General features: G+C 44.6%; 1 protein-coding gene across 1 annotated transcript in view; it reads right to left on the bottom strand.

Annotated features, from left to right (window-relative positions):
- casr (calcium-sensing receptor) overlaps positions 1-16,334 on the bottom strand; it is a 59,479-nt gene extending 43,145 nt beyond the window's left edge. The window contains exons 1-2 of the mRNA XM_078232713.1: positions 16,243-16,334; positions 11,393-11,830 (exon numbers count right to left, since the gene is read on the bottom strand). Coding sequence (XP_078088839.1) covers positions 11,393-11,589 — 197 coding nt within the window. The 5' untranslated portion in view covers positions 11,590-11,830; positions 16,243-16,334. The remainder of the gene's footprint in view (positions 1-11,392; positions 11,831-16,242) is intronic.
- Positions 16,335-16,543: the final 209 nt, after the last annotated feature.

Below are 16,543 nucleotides of genomic sequence, written 5' to 3'. Positions count from 1 at the left end.
ACCCAAGCCAGGAATCGAACTCAGGTCCCTGGCGTTGTGGGGCAGGAGTGCTAACCACTGTGCCACTGGGCCGTCCCATGTCTGATGGCACTTCCATGACTCCTTGAGGAGAAGGGGCACCTGGAGAGAGATGAGGGTGCCCCATTTCTAGCTTGCTTAGCCACTGTTGTATGGTTAGAGTGGCTGAGTGCAGGTCTAAGCACATATCCGGTAACCACTGTGCATCCTGCTCAAACTAGGTCCCCAAGGCAGCCACCATCCTTTCCTTGGAGGCAGCCAAGCGCTCGTATGACAGAACCAAGAAATCAGACAGGATGTGAATGGACTCCTCCAGCCCTCAGTCCAGTCTGTGCTTGGCCCCCGACAATTCTGCCTCCAATGTGTTGGGTCCATAGACTTATCACTGACATGAGGCTGGGCAGGGGCCTGGTCTCCAGCGCTCCAACGTGTCAGAGACCTCGGCTGTCACTGTCACCGCCAGCTCTGGATCCGTGTCAGTGACGTGCTCACTGGATTGTGACCCCGAACCCACTCTAGAATGTGGATCCATTGAGGAGAGTATGTGACTGGTGCAGGGTGCAGGTGTACGCCGTGACGGTGCATCCTCTGAAGCTTCTCTGAAGCATCCTGCTCAGCAGTGGGGTTGGAGGTGGAGCTGTGTCTGGTCTGAGCTGATGCTCCCTCCTCCCCCCTCACCCCCCCTACCCCCACACCCATTTCTTGCTGGTACCTGGAATAGAGAAAGGGAAGATTTAGTGAATGCCTAAGCAGGCTCCTTAATTAAATAAATGTCTCCTTCTGGACGCAGCTGACAACCGCAGACTGGAGTCATTCTCACTGGCTTCCTGGGGGAGTCCTAGCTCCCCTCAAGTGCAGACGTAGTCCTGCTCCTCCCGACTATCTCTGCGCCTGCTCCTCATACAGAGCAAGGACCCAAATGTCCAGAATTCCGCCTCCATAGAAGATTAAGAGAATGAAGTGGCTGGCACACGCTCAGCGCAGATGTCCCACCTGCTGGTGAACACTGATATCTAAACCCCTGTGTGATATCATAGAATCCTTACAGTGCAGAAGGAGGTCATTCGGCCCATCGAATCTGCACTGACAACAGTCCCACCCAGGTCCTATCCCCATAACCCTACATATTTACTCTGCTAATCCCCCTGACACTAAGGGTCAATTTAGAATGGCCAATCAACCTAACCCACAGATCTTTGGACTGTGAGAGGAAACCGGAGCACCCGGAGGAAACCCATGCAGACACGGGGAGAACGTGCAAACTCCACACAGACGGTGAGCCAATCCTGAAATTGAACCCGAGTCCCTGGCGCTGTGAGGCAGCAGTGTTAAGCACTGTGCCACCGTGTCGCCCCCAAGTACTCCCTGAGTACTCGCACCCTTAGACTGTCTGATGCCCTTCTGAGTGCCAGTTTGCTGTGGGTAGATGGTGCCACTTACTCTGGCGGAATGCAGCAGACCATTCATCCTCTCGTGACACCGCTGGGCATTTCTATGCTGGGCCTGGCGGGCATTAACTTTCACCGTGACCTCCGTCCTGGCTCCTGTGGTCAGATGGGAGTGCCCCCTGCTGCCATTCTGGGAAACAGCACCTCCTGGCTCTCTTGGGCAGCCGAGAGGAGAGTTTCCGAGGAGGCTTCGCTGAACCATGTGTTGCTTTCTTTTCCGGGACATCCTGGCCTCAGCAGAATCTGGAGCTCCTGGCCTGCAGTGAGGGAATGGCAGTCGGAGAGCCCATAATGTAGGAGCAGGGACAGTGACATCCTGTTTGCCCCACCATGAGATTCGCTATGCTCCTCACGGATGCGGAAGTAATGAGCTGAATAGCACATAATCGCAATTGTTCGGTCACCAGTCACCAACCAAAATCAGTCCAACTTCTGCACCTTCCACCGAACCTAGACTTCAGAACAGGAGATTCCACCCTGTGTGTGTCGAAACTTTATATGCCCAAGAATAAGTGAAAAAAAAAGTTATGACACTTAGCAACTAGTGTAACATTTTTGCATATCTCTAAGGTGTAAAATATACAACAGTTACAAAAGAAAGAGGTTAAACAGCTTCCACCTCCGCTGCCTTAGATGAATATCGGGAATCTCCTGGCAAGACAGTGTGCCGGATATGGAAATACACCAACGTGCAGGGATCCCCAGCATGTTTTCCCTCTTGAGTCGGCAGTAATTCCATTAGCTGGCTCGTGTGAGCTGAATGGATTACGGTGGCATCCTCAAAGGCATGCTCTGTGGCAAGCTGGCTATTGGCATGAGACCAACAAGTCACCCACATCTACGAGGATGTTCGCAAGCGAGTCTTCAAGTTGCAATAACAGTAAATGCTGCAAAATCTCAGCAGGTCTGACAACATCTGTGGAGAGAGCCAACGTCTCGAGTCTGGATGACCCTTCGTCAGAGTCTACAGGTTGACTTGAGAAGGGATCAGAGTCAATGTTTGGGAAATCCTGACTGCTCGCCAGAGTACCTGGAGACAAGCAGTCAGGAAGGGTGTGCAAATTGCAGAGGGCAAAAGAATTGGCCAGAAAAAAAGAGAGATTGCTGAAGGACAAAACATCAGTCAACCTCAAGCCAAGCCTATTCATTTGTGCCAATTGTGGAAAGGGTGGTTAGCACAGCTGCCTCACAGCGCCAGGGACGCGGGTTCAATTCTCAGCTTGGGTCAGTGTCGTGCAAAGTTTGCACATTCTCCCCGTGTCTGCATGGGTTTCCTCCGGGTGCTCTGGTTTCCTCCCACAGTCCAGTGATGTGTGGGTTAGGTGGATTGGTCATGCTAAATTGTCCCTTAGTGTCAGGGGGACTAGCTAGTGTAAATGCATGGGGTTGTGGGGATTGGGCTTGGGTGGGATTGTGGTTGGTGCAGACTCGATGGGTCGAATGGTCTCCTTCTGCACTTAATGATTCTATGATCTATAGCATGATGGACTGAAGGGCCTCTTTCCATGCTGTAAACTCTATGACTGCCACTCACCGATCAACCTTTATGATACAGAAGTGACCATATACCCTGGATGCAGTCCATCCTCTCTCACGAGATGGACGGCTATCATGAAGAGAAGAGGAATTTTGTTTTCGAGATTTTAAAAATGTCTCCACCAGCCCTCACTTCCAGTAATTTATAGAGGGTGGAATTTTCCCTCAGTGGGATTTTCCACTCCCGCTAAGGTCAATGGACTTTGAAGGCTCATTGCATTTTCCACGACGGAACCATAAAATTCCGCCCAGTTTGGTTACTTTTCTCTGAGTCCACATTCAGACCTAACTAATCAAGCACAGTGAACATCAATAGTAAACCAACTCACATCATCAAACACAACAATTAAGCACTACAATACCAAGGGCTTTACCATCCCATTAAGACAGCAAAGGCTGCTCTGGCTGATGCAGACCTACCGTGCGGGAATTTTCGGCCAGCAGAATCTTCTGGGCCTCGTTGATGGTGACACCCTGCCACCCGTGTCCCAGTAGAGGGTGCGAACAACAGGAGAGCCCGTTGACAGCGGTGGGACCGGATGGGCCCATCACTGGCCAATAGTGGGCTGCCTCCGCAAAACACAGTAAGTAGTCTCACAACACCAGGTTAAAGTCCAACAGGTTTATTTGGTAGCACGAGCTTTCGGAACGCTGCTCCTTCATCAGATGAGTCCTGATGAAGGGGCAACGCTCCGAAAGCTTGTGCTACCAAATACACTTATTGGACTTTAACGTGGTATTGTGAGACTACTTACTGTGCTCACCCCAGTCCAACGCCGGCAACTCCACATCATCCGCAAAACATACCATGAGGGGGGAGGGGAGGGCAGGAAATCCCGCCTGAAATAACTCCTCAGAGGCCAGTGACCCTTCACCAGATTCCCTTGATTTACAAACTCTATTCCACTCCCAGAGTGCTTCAGATACACAATTAAAATCAGGAGTGCCAGTGGATCTGACACTCGCATTTTTATATACAGGTGAGGCTCCCTGATTGGGCAGGCAACCATTGTCTCAATCAGGGAGCTCATACTCCAAGAGGCCAACCTTATGGGCCTCATTGAAGTCATTACATCACCCAAAGTTTCTTCAATGCAATTCTCTTACTGGTGGACAGTCCCATTCATTTGTTCACTCGATGTGAGCAATGGTGATACTGTCCAGCAAGAGAATAGTATTAAAGAAACATAAAGTCTGTATAATTTTCAACCAGGTCAGCCTTCGCCTTCTTATTGGAATAATAAAGTCCTTGGAATAAATTGGTTAGCACTGCTGCCTCACAGCGCCAGGGACCTGGGTTCAATTCTGGCCTTGGGTGACTGTCTGTGTGGAGTTTGCATGTTCTCCCCATGTCTGTGTTGTTTCCTCCGGGTGCTCCAGTTTCCTCCCACAGCCAAAAGATGTGCAGGTTAGATGGATTGGCCATGTTAAATTGACCCTCAGTGTCCCAAGATGTGTAGGTTAGATGGATTAAGGGGATAAATCAGTGGAACTGCAGGGATAGGGTGGGGGAAATAGCCTGGGTAAAGTACACTGTCAGAGGGAGTCAGTGCAGACTCGATGGGCTGAATGGCCTCCTTCTGAATTGTAGGGATTCTATGATTCTATGAATTGTTTCAAGGTTATAAGAAGGCCAAACGAGTGGATGAATGTCCCATCCTGTGAGTTAATTGCATGACATTAGCAGTGAGGTTTTGCACATTTGTAATTCGCAGTGTAATTATTTCTGTCAAAAATATTCTGAATGTAGGTCTTTTGGATCAAAGGCAACAGGTGTCACAGCACAGAGATTTGTGGTGTACTCCATTCACTGCTCATCTTCCCAGTCCAGCATCAGCCCCATAACTGGTATCCTCTGCTTTCCCTCTTTCAGCTAGCTCATTACCCATCGCCAAGTTTTACACAATGGGGGGAATTTTCCCATCCCATCTTCCACGGGAATCGTAACGGGGGGGATGGGGGGGGCGGGGGGATGGGGGGGGCGGGGGGTGGGCACCATACAAAGGTCAGTTGACTTCGGGCAGGATTTTCCAATTTTGGGGCCAGCATGGCTGGAAAATCCTGTGCAATATCCCAGCTGCATTAAGCTGTTTAATAATCTTTCATGTGGAACCTTATTGAAGGTTTTCCAAATATGTGAATAAGTTCTAGCAAAGGATTATTCAATGTCCACTTGTCACTCCCTCAAAAAAGGCAAACCAGCTCTTCAGGGAGAATCTGTTCCTTCTGAAAATGAATAGAATTTCCATTAATCATGGGAAACTCACTGAGCATGTAATATCACAGTGCAATGTTATTAATTTGGAATAAATCACAAAGATACACAATAAAATTCCAGTAACTTACTGCACTACTAAAAATACACTTACTAAGTCATTGTCTAGTTCAGGGGTCTCCAAACTTTTCAGTACGAGGGCCACATCGTATATTTTACAAATTTTCGGGCGCCAAAGAAAAAAAATTAGTTTTATAAATGAACTGGCGATGATTAAGCCCGTGAGATCGAATGAAATTCACTGTTGAAACAACAGGTTTCAGAACGCAAGACATATCCACATATTTTCCGCACAATGCTTGTTGATGGATAATGCAATGCAGAAACATGGGCTTTGAGAATCCACCAACCTCACAAGTTTTGTGATTTGTCCAACCAAACCTTTCTTCACCCCAGACATGTTCTTTCCTCTATCAATTGTCACGCATTGCAGTTTATTCCACTCCAGTTTATATTCTAACACAGTTTTTTGCAATTCTTTGAAGATGTCTTCTCCAGTTACTGTGTTGTGCATGCTATGCACTGATGCTAATTCTTGTGTCACATTAAATTCACTGTCGACGCCACGGATGAATACTAGGAGTTGTGATGTGTCACACACATCAGTCGATTCATCAAGTGCGAGAGAATACAACTGAAAATTTCTTGCTTTGTCTGCAATATATATTGCTTCCTATATCCTCAATTCTACGAGCAACAGTATTTGGCGCAAGACTGATGATTTTGAACAGATTTGCTTTTTCTGGGCATAACTCTTCCACTGCTTCCATTATACACTCTTTGATGAGATCTCCATCGGTGAATGGCTTTCCTCTTTTAGCCAACACATAAGCTAGTTTGTAACCGGCCCTGGTTAAAGCTTCATTTTCAGTTATCTTCTGCATAAAAAAAGCTTGTTGGGAAAGCAACATGCATTGCATTGATTCAAATTTTTCCGAACGCTGTGTTCCTGTGAATTAGGAATAACTTGGTTCATGTTTGGTCTCATAGTGCCGACGTACATTGTACTCCTTCAAAACTGCAACAGTTTCATTGCATATGACACACAAGGCTTTATCACCTGCTTGTACCAAGAAATACTTTACACCCCATTCTTCATTAAACAGGCGGCACTCACTGTCCACTTTTCTTTTCTTTTTTCATTCCATAACTGAATTGGTCTGAATTGCCTCCATCATTGTCATTGTTCTCACTCATTTCAGACAGATGGAGCTTACGGATTGGATTAAGCAGCTGTCACTCAGTCACTGCAGAGCGGCAATTGGATAACAGATGTCTCAATTGCTGATTCGTTTAATGAACTGTCAGTCACAAGACAGTGGCTCTGATTGGACAATAGGCCAGTAAAGAGGGCGGGGATTCCCATGGGTCCATCAGACACCCCGCGGAGCGGCAGCAAATGTCCGGCCTGTGGCTTCCGTCCCCGCGTCCGGATCCTGAGTCAGCGGCAGAGTTCCAGACGCGGGAGTGTTTTCGGCAGCGGGAATCCCGTCCCGCCCCACTGGCTGCGGGCCAGATGTGGCCCGCGGGCCATAGTTTGGAGACCTCTGGTCTAGTTCACTGGGAACTCAGAATATTTCAATACTACACAATGCCAACTGAACAATACTCAATATAATTCATGGAGAATTTAGTTAGTTAGAGTGTAATGCACTTGAGAACTCGAGAATCCATTATAAAACTCTCTGAAAATACACATACCAACTCCATGAGAATTAAATAACTCAGTAACCTAAGGCGAGCTCAGTGAGGACTCAGTGCTTATAAACTAAGACAATAAGAAATCAATTAACTTTGGTATAATTCAATCAGCATTCAGTGGAGTTGAATGTAATTCAATAACTTACATTGTAATTTGATACAAACTAATGGTGCAATTCAATACAGTGTACGTCCAGTAATGTCTTCTGACAATTTCCCTGGAGTTTCTGTTGTTCTGACACTCAATAGTTGGAGAAGCCCCAAGGAAACCCTAAATTTACTGTAATCTAATAAAGCGTTGCAATAAAGTAATGAGATTCAATACTTCACAGAGTTCTGGAATGCAATAACGGTACTTAGTGGAATGCAATGAGAATTCAGTATAAATTGGTAGAAAATGAGTATTTCATAGATCACAGTGTAACTCAATTAGAAACCAATATATTACCATGACTGAGTACTCAGAAATTTGTAATGTAGCTCAATCACAATTCATTAACTTACTGCATGACCCAGTGCAAAGTAAATAAATCTCATTGTAACCCAATTATGCAATCAGGGCTATGGACTGTGATTTTGGTCTCAGTGTGTTGTCTTAACGGCAAATATCATAGAATCATAGAATCCCTACAGTGCAGAAGGAGGCCATTCAGCCCATTGAGTCTGCACCAACTACAATCTCACCCAGGCCCTATTCCCATTACTCCACATATTTACTGTTAATCCTCTGAAACTAAGGTCAATTTAGCATGGCCAATCAACCTAACTCGCATATCTTTGGACTGTGGCAGGAAAGCAGAACACCCGGAGGAAACCCACAGAAGCATGGGGAGAATGTGCAAACTCCACACAGACAGTGACCTGAGGCCGGAATTGAACCCGAGTCCTTGGCGCTGTGAGGCAGCAATGCTAACCACTGGTGCTGCCTTTATACTTAGCCCGGGTCTCTACTGCTCATATCACAGCTTCCACCAATTTCCATTCACCCATCAACTCATGTTCACTAACCTATTTGACACCTGAGCCAGAAACATCTCGATTTTAAAGTTATCCTTTTTTAAATCCTTCTATGGCCTCGTCCCCTTCCAAGTTCTTTAATCTCCTCCAGCCCGACAACTAACTGAGATCTCTGCACTCCTCCAATTTTGGTTTCTTCTACATCTTCATTTTTCATTGCTCCGACATTGAGGGCTATGCTTTCAGCTGTTTAGGACCTAAACTCTGGAATTTCCTCCATAAACATCTCCATGTCTCTTTTTCTCTCTCCTTCTTTAAGATGATCCTTAAAACCACGTGTGGCTTATTATCAGATTTTGTTTGGTACTGCTCCCAAGAAGCATTTTGGTTGTTTTACTATGCAAACAGTGCCATCAGACTTTTGTTTGGATCTACCTCGTATTAAGTTGATCTTTCTCTACATCCTAGCTATGACTGTAACCCTACATTCTGCACTCTCTCCGTTCCTTTCCCATGTAGGTTATGCTTTGTCTGTATAGCATGCAAACAACAATACTTTTCACTGTACACTAATACATGTGACACTAATAAATCAAATGAAATACAAATGCAAGCTGTTGTATTATGGACAGTGAGACCTTCATTCACATCTCTGTAAATTGCAACTATGTCTTGGAAATTGTAAGGCTCAGTCAGATCTCGGTTCTGGTCCAGTAAATATCAGCAAAACTCAGCTGCATCTCAATAAACCGTTAATCAGGGAGATGCGAATGATGCATTGCAGGCTTACATAATGCTGTTTATTGGTTTTGATTTACAATACAGTATTCTTATTGTCTTATTAAAATCATGTGGCGCTAATAAATATCATGACATGGAGTAAAATATAAACCACAATAAACCACAACAGTGTTCAGTGAGACCCCTCATGGCAAAACTTCATTAAAACATGGGACAAAATGATATGTTGAGCCCCTCAAAAAATATTACCTGGTCAGCTAACACACCTTTTTTATGGACTATGCTGTGTGAAAACCTGCTGCCACTTCTACCCGAATTAAAACAAGGACTATATTTCATTAGTTGTAAAGCATTTTGGAGCATCTTGAGACATGATAGGCACTACAGTATATCATGTTCTTTTGTTCTTTAATCATTGTACAGAACAGCATAACTTAATGAGAACTTAGCAAGTCACAATGCTTAATACATCAAAATATAGCTGAATAGGAGCTCAATGAAAACTCAATACTGTGTAATACAATGAAATGTCACAAAACTCAACTTTATCTAACTGATTCACAATAGGTCATTAACATTCTTATTACATATTTAAGGATGAGCTATGAAATATGATTTTTATCCCACAAATACATTGGGCTGTTAACACTTTGACAAAATCTATGATTTGATCAATTAGGTGATATATTAAACATCAGTAGAGAAAGAAAGAGGAGCAAAACTTAGCTACGTCTCAGCAAATCCCAAAATAAATGAGAAATCTCACTTACTGACTCTTGCAGTAATTAATTAAGATCCAGATGAAGTTTCAGTTCATCATTGTGTGCTTTAGTGAGATCAATGTTCTATCTCAGAAATGACTGTGAGGACCAGTGAGATTTCAGTAAAATCACAATGTAAGTAGATCAAGATATTTTATAGCTGAGTGTCATGGCTCAGATAAATCATAGTAAATCACTGTAGGGCTAAGTGAGATCCAAACGCTGCCTGTGTAAACCACAAAAGGTCGAAGTGGCATCTCAAGTAAATTTCATTCAGTTGCATTATAACTGAACGAGATATCAGTTACACTTCAATTGCTGCCTCGTAGTGAGTCACAAAATGATAAAGCACTGATTCAGTTATAACCCAGCAAACTGTAAGGTGACAATTAATATATAGAGAGAGCAATATTTCAGCAAACGACATTAAGATTCAATGTAACTCAGTGTATATCATTATACCAGTATATATTCATAATTCATTTTCAACATGACTCATTAAGATCACAACAAAAGTTGCATAACGGTAAATTATAGTGAGATACAATGGCATATATTCAGTGAATATTCAATGATACCACTTTCTCAAGAAATCATGTCTAACTCAATGATGAAAGTCAAAGTTTCACTTTGGTTCATCTGTGCAAAACTAATAAAAGATTCTTTAAGAATTGCGGCCTTGAAAGTTGAATGACCCAAACTGACAGTAAGAGGATATGACATTTTTGTGTGTTTTCCCCTTACGTCAATGGGTCCCAAGCCTCTTTCTGCTGTGGCCCCATTTTAATGCTTCACACTTGGGGGTGACCCCAGGGTAATAATTGTGGGAGGGAGGGTGGGGGGAGAGTTGTTGAGTGGGGTTGGGTGGGGGGTGGGGAGGTTCAAAAAGCAAGGATACAGGTACCAAAAACAACTAAACCTCCTACCATTTTGCAGGCCCTGTTGGTGTCAGCAATCAGTTTTAAAGTTTATTTATTAGTGTCACATGTAGGCTTACATTAACACTGCAATGAAGTTACTGTGAAAATCCCCTAGTCGCCACACTCTGGCACCTGTTTGGGTACACCGAGGGAGAATTTAGCATGGCCAATGCACCTAACCAACATGTCTTTCAGACTGTGGGATGAAACCAGAGCTGTATAAGATTTTGATGGGTATAGATAGAGTGAATGCAGGCAGGCTTTTTCCGCTGAGGCTAGGGGAGAAAAAAACCAGAGGGCATGGGTTAAGGGTGAAAGGAGAAAAGTTTAAAGGGAATATTAGGGGGGGCTTCTTCACGCAGAGAGTGGTGGGAGTGTGGAATGAGCTGCCGGATAAAGTGGTAAATGCAGGGTCACTTTTAACATTTAAGAAAAACTTGGACGGGTTCATGGATGAGAGGGGTGTGGAGGGATATGGTCCAAGTGCAGGTCAGTGGGACTAGGCATAAAATGGTTCGGCACAGACAAGAAGGGCCAAAAGGCCTGTTTCTGAGCTGTAATTTTCTATGGTTCTATGGTTCACCCGGAGGAAACCCATGCAAACACGGGAAGAAGCCTGGACCACACTAACCTGGGTCTCTGGTATTGTGAGGCAGCAGTGCTAACCACTCTGCCACCATGCTGCCCTCAGTTTCAGATCTCATTTGATAAGGCCACACACAGGCAAAAAAAAATCACACATGTTTAAAGGGGGCCTTGCAACTAATCCCAGGGCTGTCAAATCCGACACTTCACTCCAGAGCCATTGCTGCCTGGGAGCCGTCACCCCAATTGCACATTCCACAACCCCACTGGTGGTCACGACAATTGAATGGAGTGCTATTAATGACTGTTTGAGAACATCTATGATATAACTGGGCCACCTTTCTAAAGCAATCGTCAAAAGTCTGAAGATGGACGCATATATATTTTTTTAATAAATGCATACATATATCACAATTTTGTTTGAAAAATGTATCGTACTTAAGGTCCTACCTAATACATTTAGTTGCCTCAGGTCTAGATTTTAAGTCTTGATCCTTTACAGCTACTCCGAAGTGTATTGGGAAAAGACCTCCCAGTATAATGTCTCCCTTTTTCTGTGCCCTTTGGTGTGGACCATATCCTGAAACACTGTGTGACTGAAGAAGAGTAAATCCCAAGAATAGGAGATGGTAATAATAATGCCCCATTGTATAATCCTCTCTCGCCGATGTCTTCACCAAATCAGATAGCTCTGCTCCCACAAATATTCTTTTAGAGTGGAATCGATGAGATTTTTTGCTTATCTTTGTAATGATGAGGGGTGACACGGCTGCAGAACTTTTGGAAGATGAAAACTGATGTCCCCTTGAAGTCTTCCATCTGTAAAAAGGTTATCATACCTACAGCTGGTGAACAAATCATTCAGCTTTGCTCCATTTTGACAGATTCCTTGGAGAAAGAAAGTACAGAGGTTGAGTAACTAATCTTGCACTTTGGAATTGTAAAACATGAGTCTGTTTTCTTGCCTTTTTTTTCCCTTCCTCCCATCTTCCTACGAAGCCCATTCACTTTGACTTGACCTTGGTTAATGGGAAAGGTATTGTGGGGAGGGCTAGAAGTTTCTCCAAGATTTCTGTTAATATCGCTCAATACCTGGCTAAAAGGAGGCAGGCGAATGGGTTCATAGCAGAAAGACATGACTCTGACCGCTGAGTGCACAATTTACTATTAAAGGGATTCTTGAGGAAACCTTCAGCGTTATCTTGTCGGCTTCTTTGCTAAAATTTGGATGGTGTACTTACCCATCTTTTAAAACATAGTTTTATTTTCCTCAACCTCGCAGCCTGAAATTTGTAAGACCTTGAAGACAACCTGTTTCCTGACTGGTGCTGGCCTGAATTCTGAGGACGAGGCCACAGAATGATATTAGTGTGGTCCACATTTTGTTCTGCTGGCATTTCGGCTGATTCGGGACATTAGTGAATTTTGGCACTGATGATTTTGGAAACTTTCACCTACTCTAAAGACAGATTTTATGGGAATGTGGTAAAACTGAAGAACCTGGCGTGAGAGAGCGGTTTGTTGTGTAAGTTAGAGGACATCCGTTTTATAATTGATGTTCTTGCAGTTCTGGTTTTCTGCCTCCTAATACTAATAGATGACTGATTCTTGTATGAATTTTGTTACGTGGTACTCCCTTAATCAAACATGACGGCGATCTTCCTAATGCTAACATGGGACATGAAAGCCATTATTTTCCAGAGCACTCGACCTCAATTTATTAAGGAATATATCAAATCCCCTGGGCGATGGTGTGACTTGCAGTGCCTATGGCTCATTTAGCCAGGATAATAGGGTAATTGCTTTGGAAAATGCAAAAGTATGTGTGTGACAGAATGAGACAGTGAACAAATTTAGATCCTAATTAGCATATTGTGATACTGAAGAGTTGGAAATGCAGTTCTATTCATGTAACATTTCACAGCTTTGTGACAGGAGATTTCTCATGTTGCAGAGACCACATGGCAAGATCACATTTAGGAACAGTGATTTAAAAATGCACAAGAAAGGTGCAAAAGACCCAGTAGTGCCCATCCTACCAGCCAAATGGCACAATGTTCCAAATATACTTGAACTCTTTGCATTAGGAGATAACAATCAAAAAGAAACAATGCTCAATTTAAGGAAAATCCCCTGGAATTTTGTACCCAACGTCTTAAAGGCATTCAAGCAAGTTTCAGAGGGTCATGATTATCCATGATCATCATTAGTCACATTTTACTAACTCCTTCTCCCCTAATGTCCAAACGTCCTTTGAAACTTAGGAATATAGAATCATAGAACCCCTTCAGTGCAGAAAGAGGCCATTCGGCCCATCAAGTCTGCACCGACTCTCTGACAGAGCATCCTACCCAGGCCCTATTCCCATAATCCACCTATTACCTCACTAACACATCCTGGGACACTAATGGGGAATTTAGTATGGCCAACTAACCTGCACATCTTTGGACTGTGGGAGGAAACCGGAGCACCTGGAAGACACCCACACAGACGGGGGATGAACGTACAAACTCCACACAGACAGTGACCCGAGGCTGGAATTGAACCCGGGTCCCTGGTGCTATGAGGCAGCAGTGTTAACCACTGTGCCACCGTGACACCCATTATTCATGACCAAAAAGATTATTTTCAGCCATTGGGCCAATTCCAAACAGAATTCCCCAGTATCCTGTCAATCACCCTGTTAAAATTGAGAATACCTTCCACTTGCAGTAGGTACACTATCCCTAATATCTCATACCTTTCCTCAGAGCACAGATACCCAATCCTATTTATCAACTTAGCTGCTCTTCTTTCCATGTCTGTCAAAGGTCATGGTTCCTCTGTTGTGGGATGGTGTCCAAAACAGACTTCAGCACTGCGGTAGGCAGCATTGCGACTCCTGTTTGGTGCGGGCAGCCAGCTGATTCTTTTTAAATCAGCTCCTGGAAGGAAAAGGACTGCAACCCCTTTGCACCTGTCATTTGCTGCTGGCCAGAAAGATGAACTCTACCCCAGCTGGGGAGACCGTGCACACTGCACGTCCCAGTCAGGATCAGATGGTAGTCCAGCCAAGCAGGAGGCCCAGGTAAATACTTGTTTATTTCTCTAGGGCCAGGGGAGTAGGTGACCTCCAATTGCCTCATTAACATATCCTGGCGTCCTACTCCTCCTACACACACCCACCTCCGGTTCTCCCATCATGTCTGCCTCCTGTCACACTTGATCTCCACCGCATCTGGTCCCTCACCACATCTGGTCTCTGACCACATCTGGTCCCTCACCACATCTGGTCTCTGACCACATCTGGTCCCTCATCACATCTGGTCCCTCACCACATCTGGTCTCTCACCACATCTGGTCCCTCACCATACCTGATCCATCACCACACCTGGTCCCTCACCACATCTGGTCTCTGACCACATCTAGTTCCTCATCGCATCTGGTCTCCAACCACACCTGGTCACTCACCAGACCTGCCCCTGCTAAAACTGATCCCCACCCCACCTGGTCCCTCACCACACCTGGGGTGGGATTTTCCTGCCGTGCGCGCCCCGAGGTTAACAGACTTTTGCATGCTCCATGTCCCGCCCATTGTGATTCCCTTGGTGGGCGGGACAGAAACTTTCCATTCCTGATCTCCCATTATACCTGGTCCCTCAACACACCTGGTCTTATACCACACCTGTCCCTGCCACAGCTGATCCCTCGCCACACCTGATTCACACCATACATAAATCCTCACAACACCTGGCTCCTTATCACACCAGCCTCCCAACATGCCTTGTCCTTCGCACCACACCTGGCCACGTCACAACACCTGCCCCCACCACCCCCTTTCCCACCATCAGAACCTGACCCTCATCCACTTGGCTTTCCATTCACACTTGATTCTACTTCCAAAGAACAAATCCCATTCACAGAATCATAACACAGCTTTGTCCAAACCTCGGTACCAGTGGACCACCCAATATTGCCTCAACACAGAGCCAGTGGGCTACCCAGGTCATTAATTTTCCACCAATATAGTCGCCAACCAGCCTTCCAAAAACTACATGTATGGAAAATCTTCCTCATGGTGTTTCACTTAACTGTTAACTTTTAATTTAAGCATTAACCAGAGGATTTAATCAGAAGTAATTAATGCAGAACAAGCTCAGGAGGTTAAATAGTTTCATCCCACTCCTATTTCTCGTGTTTTTCAATCAAAAGAATAAAGTAAAAAATAAATAATTAGCTTTTGTTTCCCTTGATCAGTGAAGTAGTCAGAATATAATTACACAGAAATAGTTCACATGGAGAAAGTTATGCAGTCCTTGCATTTTACACACTAGAGAAAATTATAGCTAAGTAAAACAAATCTTCTGACCTGTGCGGTGATTACACAGACTGGTTTTTAATGCAGTAACAAACAATGGACCATCAGAGAGTCATATAGTCATCGAATCATAGAGTCCTACAGTGCAGAAGGAGGTCATTCAGCCCATCGGGTCTTCATCGACCACAATTGCACCCAGGCCCTATTCCCGTAACCCTACATATTTAACCTGCTAATCCCCTGATACTAGGGTCAATTTAACATGGCCAATCAACCTAACCCGCACATCTTTTCCTCCCCGTGGGAGGAAACTGGAACACCCGGAAGAAACACACGCAGACATGGGGAGAAAGTGCAAACTCCACACAGACAGTAAACCGAGGCCTGAATTAAACCTGGTTCCCTGGCGCTGTGAGGTAGCAGTGCTAACCACTGTGCCACTGTGCCATCCACCACCACTATGTCACCTTGCTGCCAAGTTTTACAGCATAGCAAGAGAACCTTTGGCCCATCCTGTCTGCGCCAGCCATCAAGCACCCATCTATTCTAGTCGCATTTTCCAGCACTTGGTCCATAGCCTTGTGTGCAATGGCGTTTCAAGTGCTCATCTAAATGCTTCTTAAATGTTGTGAAGGTTCCAGCCTCTATCACCTTCCAGGCAGTGAGTTCCAGATTCTCACCATCCTCTGGGTGAAAAAGATTATCCTCAAATATCCTCTAAATCTCATGCCCCTTAATTTGAATCTATACCTCCTGGTTATTGACCCCTCTACTAAGGGGAAAACTTTCTCCCTATCTAAATATCCATGAAACAGCATGAGTTAAAAAAAATTCCAGCCAGAAGAAATATTATCATTCAGACAAATATTATCTTGCAGTCACAGTCTAATGGATAATTCTGTCATCTGAAGTCTTGAAAAAAGTTGCTGTCTTATCCCTCTTTCCCATGCATACTTAGTGCTACATGTAATCGGTTCCAAGACTGAGAAAACAGAAGCGTTACCATTTCCAAAAGCTCGAACGGCCCCGGGGAAGTTATGTTGGAAGCAGTGGAGTGTGGCAACCTCAGTAACAAAGATGGTAACTATAGTACCAGCAGAGGTCAACTATGGCAGGTGAAACAGCTCCTAAATACTCTTATCGAAATGAGTAAATAAGTGCAGCCTGTTAGAACACAGAAAGCTGCCTTGTCGGATTGTAGCGTTGTGAGCGATGCTGAGGAGGAAAGACTGGCTGGGGACAAAGTATTGATCCCATTGCTATATCGACCTGAACTAGTTCACCTTTCTGTCTGTCAGAGGTTA

Source organism: Mustelus asterias, chromosome 17 (assembly GCF_964213995.1).
Source record: "Mustelus asterias chromosome 17, sMusAst1.hap1.1, whole genome shotgun sequence".
NCBI classification, from domain to species: domain Eukaryota; kingdom Metazoa; phylum Chordata; class Chondrichthyes; order Carcharhiniformes; family Triakidae; genus Mustelus; species Mustelus asterias.
The sequence above is the reverse complement of the archived record's forward strand: the minus strand, read 5'-3'. Positions and strand labels throughout refer to the sequence as shown.